The sequence below is a fragment of the Carassius carassius genome, chromosome 6 (genome assembly GCF_963082965.1).
Source record: "Carassius carassius chromosome 6, fCarCar2.1, whole genome shotgun sequence".
In the NCBI taxonomy this organism is placed as follows: Eukaryota; Metazoa; Chordata; class Actinopteri; order Cypriniformes; family Cyprinidae; genus Carassius; species Carassius carassius.
The window spans coordinates 31,941,744-31,956,995 of NC_081760.1; the positions used below are offsets into that span (position 1 = coordinate 31,941,744).

A 15,252-nucleotide genomic window follows, 5' to 3' on the forward strand; every position below is an offset into this window, starting at 1 on the left:
CTGAGTTAACAAGACGATTGAAATGATCTCAGCAGGTCCTTTAATGACAGCAATGAAATGCAGTGAAAAGGTTTTTTTGGGATTAAGTTAATTTTCATGGCAAAGAAGGACTATGCAATTCATCTGATCACTCTTCATAACATTCTGGAGTATATGCAAATTGCTATTATAAAAACTTAAGCAGCAACTTTTCCAATTTCCAATATTTATGTAATTCTCAAAACTTTTGGCCACGACTGTAGGCTATGTACATTCTGCTGAACAACAGTCTTTAACCGGACTTTTATTTTGACGGGTTGGCGTACCTTTACGGTTCTGTGTATGTGATGTGACGCTAGTTTTACTCAAATCAAAGGGTCAAATGCTCATGAAGTGACTGTCAGAGCAGTTCTGGAGATGTTGTTCATGTGTTCACGTCTTTATTTAGAGAAACAGCAGAGCTTCATGCGAGCTTCATGCGCGCTTCCGTGTGTTTAATGAATGAAGACGCGCTTCTGTTCCATTCATTAACACAGACACACAGAACATGCAGGATTCATATTTAAACAGACTATTCCAGCTTAATATTTACAGATATTAGTCCATATCGTGATTTGATGTAAGTGCAATGACCTATTTTTGATGAATTCATTCAAAATTTGGCAAATTCCGTGCCATTCCGCGTTAAACTGTAAATTCCGTTTTTAGGACTGGATTCCGCGATTCCCTCTGCGTTTTCTGCATTGCGGAAATCATAGGGCCCTAGTTGTGGTATGCCAGCTCTATCTTGCAATGGACACACACCACGACGTTCTCTTTACGTTTGCATGCGTCCTCAGACCAAAACACTGCTGACTCCTTGCAGTATGAGATTTCGGACACAGCGCTTGTGTCTCCTTCCGCCTTTGTGGGTGACGTAAACGCGTTGTCACATTAAAAAAAATCATTGCCAAAGAACCTGATGTGAGATTTAAAATAAATTAAAAGAGGCTTCGAGGAATTTGCCTCGATCATTTTTTGTAATCGAGTTACTCGAGGAATCGTTTCAGCCCTATGGGTGGGTTTATGTGTGACAGCAAGTCAAAAAGATGAGAAATCATGCCCACCACTGGGAATGGTCTTATTAGCTTGTGTATTAAAGAATTTCCCCCTTCCAACAGTGGGAGGAGCCTGCAGTTTTCACTCACAGTTGTGAGTGTATATAATGTTACAAATTCCTATCTCTTGTCAGTTTTAAGGAATCTAGTGTGCTCCTAAACATGCCGAGATGTTACTCAGGGAGAAAGATGGGAATCTGGGTTTTGCAGCAATACACTGCATGTTCTATTTTGTTCTGAACATAACTGATATGCAGACGAAAATCTGTTTTCCCCTTTTTCTTTTTTTCTGTGGTGGTTTTGGGAAATGACGTATTCTGCACACTGGATTTAAACATAGTAAAATGTTTTACAGTTCTGTTTCAACAGTTTGATTATGCTTTAAGCTACTTCCTATAGTTTAGTACTCTGTTGCACATTTTACTGTTTTAAATACATTTGAGAGAGTTTCCCTTCATGTACACTGAAAAGTTTAGGCCTAGATATAACTGGTTGTTGTTGTTTTCTAAATTGGAAAAGTGAAAGTAAAAAGGGAACACCCACACAGACTGATGCCAATGCAAATTTCAGAGGTAACTTGAGAAGCTGATTAATGTAAGTAGGGGTGCACCGAAATTTCGGCCGCCGAAAATATTTGGCCGAAATGGCATTATCGGTTTCGGGCCGAAATAAAAAAAACAGCCGAAAACGTAAACCGAAAATGAATGTCACCCGCCCCTCCCATCCGTGAGCAAGCGCTTAGGTTTCACTCACGGTCGAGCTGTTATCACGCGTCTGCCTATCAAAGATTAAGCATGTCAAAGGGCTGTCACAATCAAAAAAAGCTTGTCACAAAAGCTGCACAATCGATCGGACCAACCGTTTCGAAAACGAAAACAGGGAATCAATTTTAACGGCCTTCTCTCGGAGCGCGTCCAGCTCGTCACTATACGCTCGCAGCGAACGCGCGTCACACAGCAACTGCAGGTTCTGACACATACACACACACACACACACACACACACACAGAGAGAGCCTATTAGTGCAGAATATCAATGTAGCCTTCAGTAATGTTTTTCATTGATGTTATATGGCAGTCCACATTGCTGACTTGTGCGCGTCTCAAGCGCCCTCTTTACGTTCGCCCTAATGCCTGTTTAGTTGTCGGTGGATTTGCCTATATTTGGCGTTGAAAAACGGATCAACGCCAAATATAGGCAATTTACTAACAATTCAATGAACACTTTGCCTATGTCTCAAAAATCGAACAGGATTTTTTTTTCACAAAAGTGACAGCCCTATACGAGAGGACACCAAAGTTGCAATATGTAACATTTGTTCTGCAAAAATCTCCAAAATTGTGGATTTTTTTGCACAATTTTTAAAAACAATTTTATTTGATGGAACATAAAACTTGACGAATAATTATTATTTATATTTATTGTAAAAAATATTTTATGTTTTATGTAACTGTTAATAAAAGTTTGATTATTATATTGTGATTTTTCAATTCAGATCCATTAAATCCAAGCAATATATATATACTTTTTTAAAAGAAGCCATTTTCGGCTTCAGTTTCCGTTTTCGGCCAAGTGCATCCTAAATTTTCGGTTTCGGCGCAGAATTATCATTTCGGTGCATCACTAAATGTAAGCACAGACTTGATTTCAGATGATGTTTTGAACTATATTTATTCAAAATACTTTTTGTAATAATTTGGCATTATATATCATTTACATATTTTCTTGTACAGTCTAAAACCTTAAAGAGACAAAAAGTGACTAAAGACATGTTACAAAAAGTAATGCAAGCTTTGGACATTTGTTTAAATATTGCATAATAATTATCCTTAAACTATAGCTTTATGCACAATACAGCATTGTAGTCTTTAGCGTGAGTGGTGAGTGGAGTTAATGCTGGATGAATAATTGACTGTAACGAGGAAGAAATAAGAGAGGCAATAGAAAGGCTCTGTTGCTGCGCTCTTTCAATGTTTTTCATGTGTTGATTCTTGGGGAGAATGTGTGCCAGTAGTAGAGTTGTGAGAACACTGCCTTGTATGGGCAGATTGCATGTAGAGTATGTGCCCGTGTCATTTCTGACCGTTTTAATACCTCTCTGGCGAAGTCTGCTTTGGTATTCCATCTCACATCTTACCCTTTCCTAAGTATTGTTCTGTTATTGTCAGGTTAAAGGGATAGTTCACAGTTTATCTGATTACCCCCAGGGCATCCAATGGCACTTTTCCACTACCAGTACCGACTCGCCTCGTCTTGGCTTGGCTCGCTTTTCGCTCCGTTTTCCATTGCAGATAGTACCTCCACAATAGTACCTGGTCATCATAGCAACGCCGCAGGTAACTGCCGTGACGTAATCTTCTATGTGACACACACCCGCTACCCACACACACAGGACAATGGAGGAAATCGAGTGTATGAATGAAATGCCTCCTAGTTTGACCACGGCGTATTCTTCTGAGTTGCCATAATAGTAATGGGTATATCACGCCAATACTATCTTTGGCCAAACTATTTTTATTTAAAAATGGCGGGGTTATTCAGGATACTCTGTCTGGCGCGTGCAATGATGACGCAGTGAATAGTGACGATTCTCTCTGACCAATCAGCAGTCAGCTTAGAACCTCGCCGGAGGTGATATGAAAAAAAAGTACCTGGAAGCAGGTACAGGTACAACTTATACACAGTGAAAAACCAAACAAAGTCAAGTCGAGGTGAGACAAGCTGGTACTGTGTAGTGGAAAAGCGCCACAAGATGTAGGTGACTTTGTTTCTTGAGTAGAACACAAAGATTTTAACTGAAACCTTTGCAGTCTGTCAGTCATATAATGGAAGTGAATAGGGAATCACGGCTTTGAGAGTAAAAAAAACACAAACAAAACCAAATTAAACCCTGCAGCTCATGATGATACATTGTTGTGTAAAGACAAGAAACGATCAATCTCTGCAAGAAACTGAACAGTATTTATTTATTTTTTTACCTCTGATTCACCGCAATGTCCAAACTGTCCTGAGCACATTCACAGTTGTCGCGTGACGCGTCTTTTTCTCAGTGATGTCTGGTTGGTGAATGAATCGTTCAATTTAACCAGTTCTTCTTAGTGAACCGGTTGAACCAGTTCAACAAATCGAACTGAATCGTTTGAAACGGTTCACGTCTCCAATAAACAATCCACAAATGACTTAAAGGAGCTGTTTGTAAGAAATCTATTTCAATTAATCATAAAATGGCCCTGATGTGTCACTAGACATTAAGAAATCATGTTAATTTCAAATACTTATATCACTGACAAAAGTAGTCCGGCCAGGATATTGTGATTTAAAAAATGGACTTGCAGCCCTCAACTAATGTTGATGTTGTCATTTTGTGTTTTGGCCTGACGCGCCTCCCTCCACCTATCTACCAATCACAAAGTCAGTAGTGTTTCGGGATCCATGTTGCCAGCTTTGCTGTAACCTACCCTAACTCCAGTCGGATAAAAATGTCTAATGTTACTAAATCAAAAAGACCTCGTTATAATTCAGAAATTCATCGTGACAAAGTCCGAAATAAAACCAGAATTTGTATTGGAGATGCTTTTGAAAGATGGAGACGGCTGAAAACGGACAAGAATTTGAACACAGATGCCAACTTTGCTAATTTTCCCCTGGACAGGTAAGATTCATCTATGCTTGGCTAACTTGTACTTGATGTCAATGGACATTTCATATATTCATGACAGTCGAACAAAGTTATACATGTTTGTGCAAAGTAACATAACGTTAGCTCACATGGACGTATGCTAACATTAGCAATGCATTATAAAAGCCCGTTTCTCTGTCATTATGCTGAGACGCTGAGGATAACAACATTAGCATGTCCATTATGGCAATTTGAAACGTAATTGAGACAGTAGCCTAATGTTACCTCAGTAAAAATGATTCATCATTTGTTCTTCACGTATATCGTGGACTAATCAGAATCAGAATGAGCTTTATTGCCAGGTATGTTCACACATACGAGGAATTTGTTTTCGTGACAGAAGCTCCGCAGTACAACAGAATGACAGCGACAACATAAAACACTTAATAAAAGAATATAAAAATACAAAAAATACAAATAAGTAGATAAGGAATGACAATATACAAATTTACAATTGTAGGCAGGTATGTTACAAAAATGCAGTTATGTATGTACATGTATATTATGTGCAAAATGTAAGTGTATACTAAGTATGTGTGTACGATAAATTAAGTGTATGTGTATATAAATATAAAGTGTAGTGTGTTCAGTGTGTATCAGCTGTTCATAAGATGGATTGCCTGAGGGAAGAAACTGTTCCTGTGTCTGGTCGTTCTGGTGCTCAGTGCTCTGTAGCGTCGACCAGATGGCAACAGTTCAAAGAGGGAGTGTGCTGGATGTGAGGGGTCCAGAGTGATTTTAACAGCCCTTTTGCTCACTCTGGATAAGTACAGTTCTTGAATAGATGGGAGAGTTGAACCGATGATTCGCTCAGCAGTCCAGACTACCCTCTGTAGTCTTCTGAGGTCAGATTTTGAAGCTGAGCTGAACCAGACAGTTACTGAAGTGCAGAGGATGGATTCGATGATGGTGGAGTAGAACTGTTTCAGCAGATCCTGTGGCAGGTTAAACTTCCTCAGCTGGCGAAGGAAGTACAACCTCTGCTGGGCCTTTTTCACAATGGAGTCAATGTGAATGTCCCACTTCAGGTCCTGAGAGATAGTGGTGCCCAGGAACCTGAATGACTCCACTGCAGTCACAGTGCTGTTCATGATGGTGAGTGGGGGGAGTGCAGGGGGGTTTCTCCTGAAGTCCACAATCATCTCCACTGTTTTGAGCGTGTTAAGCTCCAGGTTGTTGAGAGTGCACCAGACAGCCAGCTCTTTAACCTCCTGTCTGTAAGCAGACTCGTCACTATCCTGAATGAGGCCGATGAGTGTGGTGTCATCTGCAAACTTCAGGAGCTTGACAGAGGGGTCCTTAGATGTGCAGTCATTAGTGTACAGGGAGAAGAGCAGTGGGGAGAGAACGCAGCCCTGGGGAGCTCCGGTGCTGATTGTACGGGTGCTGGATGTGTATTTTCACATGCTGATGTGTAGTTACACATGCTGCAAGTTGACCTGTATGACCATTGCTAATGTAATTTATTTACTCTAAAAATAAATTTCTGGTGGAACTGAAAACAACCCTGTGATAGCCATTGGTGAAATTGAATTTGTCCCGCGTTATAATTGCTGTGGCAAATGTTTTGATTATTTGTTAGCCAAACTTTACTACTTGTAAATCGATTTTTTTTTCTTATTGAAAAATAAGGAATTTTTATTTTGTTTTTTGTTTTGTTTTACTATTATCCTTTTTTTTTCTCCGATTTTTTTATTTTATTTTAATTGTATTTATATGTTCAAAAAAAAGAAATCAAATCAAAAACGCTTATCTCTTCAGCTATTATGGCCCCAGCACCTCAACACCCAGTAAGAGAGACTTGAAGAAGCACCACCTGACTGCACCATCAAAATATCTCTCATGAAGCATAAACATAATTAACAGAAAAAAAACTTAATGTGTACGTCTGTTCGTCACTTGCCATTGGAAGCTCATTGAAGCAGCCTACGTTTCTGCTGAATCCTGCAGCTTATCTGGCAACCTCGAGTCAGGGGGTAGGGGGAGGGGATACACCGCTCTACAGTATTTTTATAGTGATTGCAGTACCAGTTTTGGCCACAATCCTACATACGGCTCCTTTAAGATGTTAACACTTTTTAACATAGCTAACACTCCCTCTGAGTCAAAATAAACCAATATCCCAGAGTAATCAATTTACTCAAACAGTACACTGACTGAACTGCTGTGAACTGAAGATGAACACCGAGCAGAGCCAGATAACAAACGTACACGCCCACTGCTGGAGCGGTTCTCATTCTCGAGTCAAGAACCGGTTGCATCGGTTTTTGGATCACCAGTACACTGAACTGAGAACCGTTTCTGTCGGACGCATCCAATTTGAGAACTGATGAGATGATGATACGGCGCATGCCTGTAATTTTTCAAGAGGACAAAATGCATATAAAAGTATTTTGTTAAACATCAGAAAGTGTGATTTAAAATAACTTTAATTTTGCTTTTTAAAAAAAAAAAAGATTAATGTATCTAAACTGTGTTTTTTGTTACCAGTTGCATCGGTTTTCTTCTGACATGTTCGATTTGAGAACCGAGGAGCTGATGATACTGCGCATGCGTGATTCAGCATGAAGCCGACTGACTCACAGCGCGTCTGAACTAAACTGATTCTTTTGGTGATTTGATTCTGAACTGATTCTGTGCTAATGTTATGAGTGCGGGTAAACCGAGGGCTTGAATAAAGGGCAATCTAGCGAACCGTAAGTTTATTTAATAACAAATAAATCGCAATGGGTTATGTATAGTAAGTGGATCATGGTTTCTGCGCTGATTACACCTAATTTATTTACTTTATATCTTCAAGACTTAAATCCTTGTATACCCATTATTGCTGTTACTGTATTTGGGTGCGTTGTTGCAAATCTTAATTGTAAACTTTTCATGGTTGAGGTTTTTAACTGACTAAAGTTATGATTACTGACTTGATATATTTGAATGTTTGATCGACTTGATGCCATTACATCATCACCAATGACGTCATTATGTCGAGTGTAAAAGAACCGGTGAACCGTTTTTTTCAACCGGTTTATTGAATCGAACTGTCTGAAAGAACTGGTTCGCCGAAAAGAACCGAACTTCCCATCACCACTACTTCTTGCTTTAAGGCAGATCGCAGTCTTATAAGTGCATTAATGCCACCTATCTCTCAAGTGGACCATTGACACTACCAATTGAGATTGTGGATAGTGTTAATGGTCCATTTGAGAGATAGGTGGCAGTAATGCTCAGGACCGTTCAGACATTGAGGAAAAAAACTATATAAATACTGTTCAGTTTCTTGTACAGACCGAGTCTTTACACATCAATATATCATTATGAGCTGCAGGGTTTAATTTCACTTTGTTTGTGTATGGTTTTTTTTTTGACTCAAAGCTGTGATTCCCATTAGCTTCCACTTATTTGACTGACAGACTACAATGGTTTGAGTTAAAAATCTTTGTTTGTGTTCTACTGAAGAAACAAAGTAACCTACATCTTGGATGCCCTGGGGGTAAGCAGATAAACACCAAATTTAAATTTTTTGATGAATAACCCCTTTAAAGTTAGATAACTTTAGTTATCCTAAACCTAAAGTTACAGATAACTTTCATGGAAAATAAGTTATAGCCAAACAGTTAGAATAAGGCGATATTTGTTAAACGAAGGCCCGCCACTAGGTCTTATTACAAGAATGCAGGATGTGGCCAACTACAGCTGCATGGAAATAGCTGCATGTCTGTCTGTGACAGCTGGTTATGGCTCGGCCTTGAGGAACTAGGCAGGAATTCGGGTTTGCAAAGCCTCTTTATTTGTTCCTTTTAGTTATTTCAGTCTCTTTCACGTGTTTTCTAGAAATTGAACCTAGAATGTGGCATTTGATTCATGCATGTGTGTGATGCTAGCTGTAACTTGCAGATGTTTTCTGAAGTGGGAAGCCACCACAACACAGTACATCAAGCTACTACAATAAGTGAAAAATGACAGACACACTCCGGCATACCCATGTGGAAAGCAGCTTTATAAAGGTATTATTTTAGATTTGATAAATCCAGGGGTTAGGAAAGCACATGTGTTTTAATATGTCCTCGTGGAACCTTAATCCTCGGTCTATACCGGTACATGCATGTACATTTCCTAATCCAAACAGATGATGGATTAAGATATTGGATAAAATGGGGTTGAGATTTAATGACAGTTAACTGATGGTGGAGAGGCAGAAAGGTTTCCTACTTTTTATTGAAAACCTGAAAATATCAGGAAATTTTCAAATGTGTTGAAGTCTTAGGCTACGTTCACACTGCAGGCTGAAACGACCCAATTCCATTTTTTTTGCCCCTATGCGACCTGTATCTGATCTTTTCATGACAGTCTGAACGACACAGATCCGATCTTTTCAAATGCGACCCAGGCCACTTGGGTATGTGGTCCTAAATCCGATACGTATCCGATCTTTTGAAATGCGACCTCCCTCTGAACGGCCAGGTCACATGTATCTGACCCGTACGTCATTGATACGCTACAAACGTCATAATTCTGCGTTGAAGTAGGCGGGAATGAGAAGATAAACCACAACCATGGCGGACGATGCTGCTTAAATAACTTTAATATTGCTAAACGAGCTCCGCTGTTGACTACACTGTTGTTATGACATCCATGTTTAGCTACTTCCACAAAAACAAATGACGTCGTTGGCCGTTGAGTACTCTTCTGCGCATGCGAATCACTTCTGGGTCATTTCACGTTCACACAGGAGATCATAAAAGGTTGCATTTAATTGGAAATGTGAACGGCCTTGCAAAAAAATCTAATTTTTAAAAAAAATCGGAATTGAGCATTAAGCCCTGCAGTGTGAACGTAGCCATAGATATTTTTATAGTGAATATACAGTTTTCTATAGTTATGCTCTGCTTTTGAGAATGAGGAGATGCGTCACGGTAGCTTGCTGTCACGTGACGAATTGCGCCCGTCCACCATTTTGGGAGGATACGCTATCGGTTGCCAGGGGCAATATATATATATATAAATACATATATATAATATAGAAATTAAGAAGAAATGGAGAAGAATGCGGCAAAAGAAAAGGGTCCTTACAGGGAGAAACTTACTACCAATGCCAAACAGAGGTATTTAGAGAAACAGGCTAATATAAAAAACGTCGACCCATACGAGCTGCCTGCAGCTGAATGGAACAAAGACCTAGACTCTTTACCACCTTGCACTTACATGAAAATAGTTAATTACTTGGTTTTTGGCATCAGTTATTACACTATGCTAGAATTCAAAAGCCTGAAATCCTTGGAAAGTTACGAGACATTCTGCTGCGGCTGGGTGCGCGACTTGGTCATCTACAAGCCCCCAAACTGTGAAAACACTGTTGTACTGGCAAAGGTAAGTTGCTTCACCTTTTGTCAAGTCGTGTCTTTTTTTATTATATAGTGTTTTTTCAATCCAGATTGTATCAAAGCAGATTAATAATATAATAATAATAACAGTAAAAAAAAGTTTGTTTCTGCTGTAACTTACAGCAGCTCTGGATCAAACAGTGATGGCATTCAGTTCAAATGAAATAGTGTCAATTGGGGGTGTAACAATATCGTGTCACAATATATTGCAATACAAAAATACAACAATATATATCGTGGATAGTGACAATATGTAGCAGCTAGTGTGTATAGTTCACCCAAAATGAAAATTACTGTGCGAGGAAAAAAAATAAAGTTTACAGACACCCAAGAAATCCGACGTCTCTTTGTCACATCGGAGACATGCTCTCCCTCATGCTTTTTCCATGTAGGGAAACGAAAAAACTGTAACAAATGGTTCCTACGGTTTCCACGACAATCATGTGAGACACTGGAGCAGTTTTTTACACAGCAGTGTTTTCCAGGCATTCTAGAATAGTGCGACAACCTCCTCTACTACCAATGTAAACAATGAACTGTGCTGGCGGGTATCCTCCCAAAATGGCGGAAAGGGGAGGAGACGCGGTCTCTGGGGGCGATCTCCTCATTCTCAATACAATTTCATATTATAGTGAATATGAATTTTTATGCTCTGCTGTACAATTTCATATAAGCTATTGCTTGCTCAAGCCATTGTAAATTCTGATTTGTGAGCAAATTGTATTGTTGAGTCAGTTCATTTAATTTCAATAAATTTGATGAAATTCATTGACCGATCGGTTTGAATCAAAATGCTGAACAACTAGATAGGCCTTGGGAAAAATCATGGAAATTTGTTGGTAGAAAAGTGTTATTTGCACTCTATAAAATAAAGATTTTTTTTATTGACATCTGTTGTTCCATAAAGAACCTTTCCATTTCATGACAGGTCACTAATAGTAGAATAAGGTTCTTTAGTTTAATAAAATGTTCTTCACATTAAAAACTAAATGGTTCTTTAATGGCATCACTGTAAACCCTCCTTTAGGAACCTCTGTTTTTAAGAGTGTGGACAGTTTTGGTTTGAATGCATAAGCAGGTTTTTCATGAGCACCTGAATGTTCTCACAAGTGCTTTTGCTTTTAGTTTTCCCTGAAAGAGGCATGTTTTATTTTTTGAAGTGTAGTGTTAAATGAAGATGTGTGTGATGTAATTTTCAGTGCTTTTTTTCAAACCAGGTCACACACACAGACACACACAATAACCCACCCCATACACACAATTCTTATTGCATGTCCTATTCTTCCTTACCCTCCCCTTACTGTTTTCTTAGTTTGTCCTTATACTTACCGTATCTCTTTTTTCCTGGTTCTCTTTTATGCGTATCAGGTTTATAGTTGAAACTGAAACTACAAATAAGACATTTTTTTCATTGCTTAAAAGAAAATAAATGCTAACTGAAATAAAATCCAAAAAAGTTCTTACTGAAACTTTTCTGATTAAGCTGGATCCTCTTTTTTTCTTTTTTTCCTATATGTCCCCTTGTTGTTCTGCACATCAACATGGAGATGCTTCAGCAGGGCTGCTTGGTAATTTTTGTCCTGTTGTGGGCAGAGTGATGACATTCCAATTCATCATCTTGCCCTGTAGGGTGACAAGGTTCCTAGAATGCGTGTCATGCATCCTCTTTGTTTTCTGCCTTCTGAGAGACATTTCTGAAGGGTTTTCAAAATTTTTATTCAGAGTTTCGTTGTTTTATTTTCCTCTTCTTGATTCTGTCAAACATACTTGAGTCCAGTCATTTCCTGGATGGTGCCACTGCCACATTAAATATTTCTCTGCATGCCTTGTTATTGTTACTTCCCACGATTTCCCCCTTTCTCTGTCTATTTGCTCTCTGCTTTGGTTGCTTGGGCTTGTTGTAGAGCCAGAACAATAGCTCAGCTGCTAGGGCCATCTGTGTGGCTGCAGTCAGGGAACAGATTTGATGGAGAGAAGGAGGGGGGTTGTGTTTAAGGAGAACTGTTTAAGGGGGAAGAGAATGATATGAGGATTCAGAATAAAGGAGTTTGGAGAAAGGACTGGGGTGAATGGGTTCATAGCCACTCCACACCACCACATTGACGCTTTATCCTCCTTCCTTCAAATCCCATGCCACAATCTTTGCTGACGAGCTTTTGCGTCAGACTCTGATGGAAAAAAATGACTTGCATAGTGCAGTCCTCCAGTGATATGGTTATATTGAAATTATTTTATTTTAGAATTCTGCCAAATTTCAATTTGGGTTTATTTAATGAGACAGAGTTGTGGATTTGAATCTGTGTTATCTGAAATATGTATATTGGGACATGGGTGATTCATTTCCAATGATGCCATGTCTGTTTACATTTGGCATGCATGGGAAATGACTAGTTTTTATGAACAGGTAGATGAAGTCCAGATAATGGAATCATATTTCTGTAGAGCAGGTTGTGGTGACTGTTCTGTGTAAATGATCCACACAAATAAATCCTCTTAATATTTAGATTTTTATGGAGCCTAGTGTTAATTTCAGACGAATGTAATGGAGACGTACACAAAATACTAACAAAAACACTTTTCTTTAGCACTCCGTGTTACAGTGTAAAAAAACACTTTCTTTACAGAACAAAAAAATAAAAATGCTAAAGTAAATAAACTGTTAGGCAAAAGCTGCGATTGTCATGCACATCTTGTCAGGGAAGCACAGTTCTGTGATCAGCAGTAAATCTCCATCTGAAGGCCAGAGAATGCTCTAGCATGGAAACTGCATAAACTGAATAAAACATGATTTAACGGTTTTCATTAATTCAACGTGACTAATAAACACAATACTTTGACAATATATGGTTTATCGGGGTTGATCTTATTATAATTTTTATTATAATAAAGTATGTAATAATGCAATGCTAATTGAGCCTTTATCATTGCTTAGAATACTATAAAGTATGTTGCGTGCCTTATTCTGTGTATGAAACCACATCATCTCACTGAAGGATTTTGAATCTGAAAACTAAGTGTGAACTCACCTGTGTAAAAACTGAAACTAGCTTTGTGCAACAAGCCTCTCAACTTGATATTTTTGGATTTTCGTTATTTCATTTCCTGTTTTTTCTAAGTTGCCCTTCACAGGAATGGTTCCTTTTTTTTTAAATGATTAATTGTTTTACTTTTAAACTCTCTCTTTCAGTTACATGGTTACTTAAAATTCTTTCATTCTGTTACATACAGCAAAAGCATTTCTGACAAACTGACTGTATTTGTCTTTATATAAGAAGTTACTGTTGAACTCCAACTTAGTAAAAATCAAGTTGCTAAAATAGTCACTGCAATAGCATTCTTGTCTTTCCTGTTTTCTTGCAGGGCAGTTATTGTGTTATCCCTGGGTTCAGTGTGTGAATCCAGCGAGCTTATCAAGCAGCAACAGATCATTGGGTAAAATTGGCAATGAAACCTGATGGGGTGGCCATAGCACCATCTGAACCAATGGAAGCCGAAGGAACAGAACCCATAATCGAACTAAACGAGAATAATGGGGCATCTCAAAATGGCACTACACCATCACCCCCACAACCCGATGCACCCCAAAATGAGCAAACAGTTCCTCCAACTGTAAAGGAAGCTTCTGAAAAAGCAGTAGATGCTAAAAGCAAATGCAAAGGGCCAGTCAAAGGCAAGATTGGTGCAGGTACAGCTACGACTGGACCTGGCACACGACCCAAAGCAACCCAAAGCCATGTGGCTAATGGCCTCACAAAGACTGCATCGAGTACCACAACAAAGAAACCCATTCCAGTTAGCGCTGCAGCAGACCAGAAGAAACCCACCACTAACGTTGGACCTTCTGGTTCAAGTAAGAAACCCGTTGGTTCTTCTACTGCCATTGCAACTTCAAGGGGCCAACCTAAAGCAGCAACCATTGGAACTAGCAGATCAACGACAGCTGCCATAGCTAGCACAGCCACCAGCCTGAGTAAGAGACCTGCCACAGCTGCCATTAGTGCTTCAACCAAACCCAAAACCACAGGTAAGATGGCCGGCCTGGCATGTATGGGTTTGCTAGGTCACTTATAGAGTTTAGTTCTGGTACTTCTGATACTGGATTTGGGCATGTACCAATAACTATACATCATTAGAAAATGTTCCATTATTCTCATGTGCCAGATACAACACAAACCTTTGTGTAAGATACATGATTTTTGCATTATTCTCATGTGCCAGATACAACACAAACCTTTGTGTAAGATACATGATTTTGCATTATTCTCATGTGCCAGATACAACACAAACCTTTGTGTAAGATACATGATTTTGCATTACATTTTACCACTATTTTCTTGACCAATCCCAGTCAGTTTTTACTTTGGAACATGATTTATTTCAATTTCATTTCCTCAGCTCCTGTTCCAAGGCCAGCTGCTGCCAAACCCAGCATTTCAGCCAAAGCCAAAACCACTGCGGCTCCCAAAACTAACAGGTAAAGCAGCTTTTAGAGATTTAGATTGTAGTTTGAGCTTGGAAATTTGACAATTTGAATGGAAAATTTGAATGCTGGGAAGTGCACGATTGCACAACGTTTGACTTTGTTGATGCTACTCTCTGGGAATGTTAATTGGTATCTTCACTGGAGTTAAATGTCTTTTATGATCCAAGTTGGTTACATTACCAATTATGTCTTTGTAGTTTTTTGTTTGTGTTTTTCATATATTTGAAATGAGATTTTAGTCATTTGATTCTGTTTTCTTGATCAGATTTATTTCTTTCCCATTCTCCTTACAAAAGTGAGTTCCTTCCGCAGCTTATTTAATAATAGTATTTATTCTTTCTGTTTATGAAAAAAAAAGTAAGGTAAATTTGGTAAAATGCTATGGTAAGTTTAATATTTATATTTTATTTTTATATTTAGAGATGGAAAATGTAAATAACATTTTTAAATTAATCATTAAATCTTCTTGATGCTGAGCTTTAAAGAAAATAAAAAATTTAAATTAACAAGCTGATTACTTTCGTACACAAGCTCTTCAGTTGTATTTTAAATGCAGTCAGTCAATGTGGATATTACTGGTCTTATCTGATTATTAAGGTTTAATTATGTGCTTAATTCTATGTATTTATGTGGTAAT

The 15,252-nt window shown here is 38.6% G+C and overlaps 1 protein-coding gene across 1 annotated transcript in view; it reads left to right on the forward strand.

Moving 5' to 3' along the window:
• LOC132142649 (protein piccolo-like) overlaps positions 1 to 15,252 on the forward strand; it is a 36,757-nt gene that overhangs the window by 12,038 nt on the left and 9,467 nt on the right. Inside the window, exons 2-3 of the mRNA XM_059552671.1 lie at positions 13,493 to 14,156; positions 14,528 to 14,606. Coding sequence (XP_059408654.1) covers positions 13,577 to 14,156; positions 14,528 to 14,606 — 659 coding nt within the window. The 5' untranslated portion in view covers positions 13,493 to 13,576. The remainder of the gene's footprint in view (positions 1 to 13,492; positions 14,157 to 14,527; positions 14,607 to 15,252) is intronic.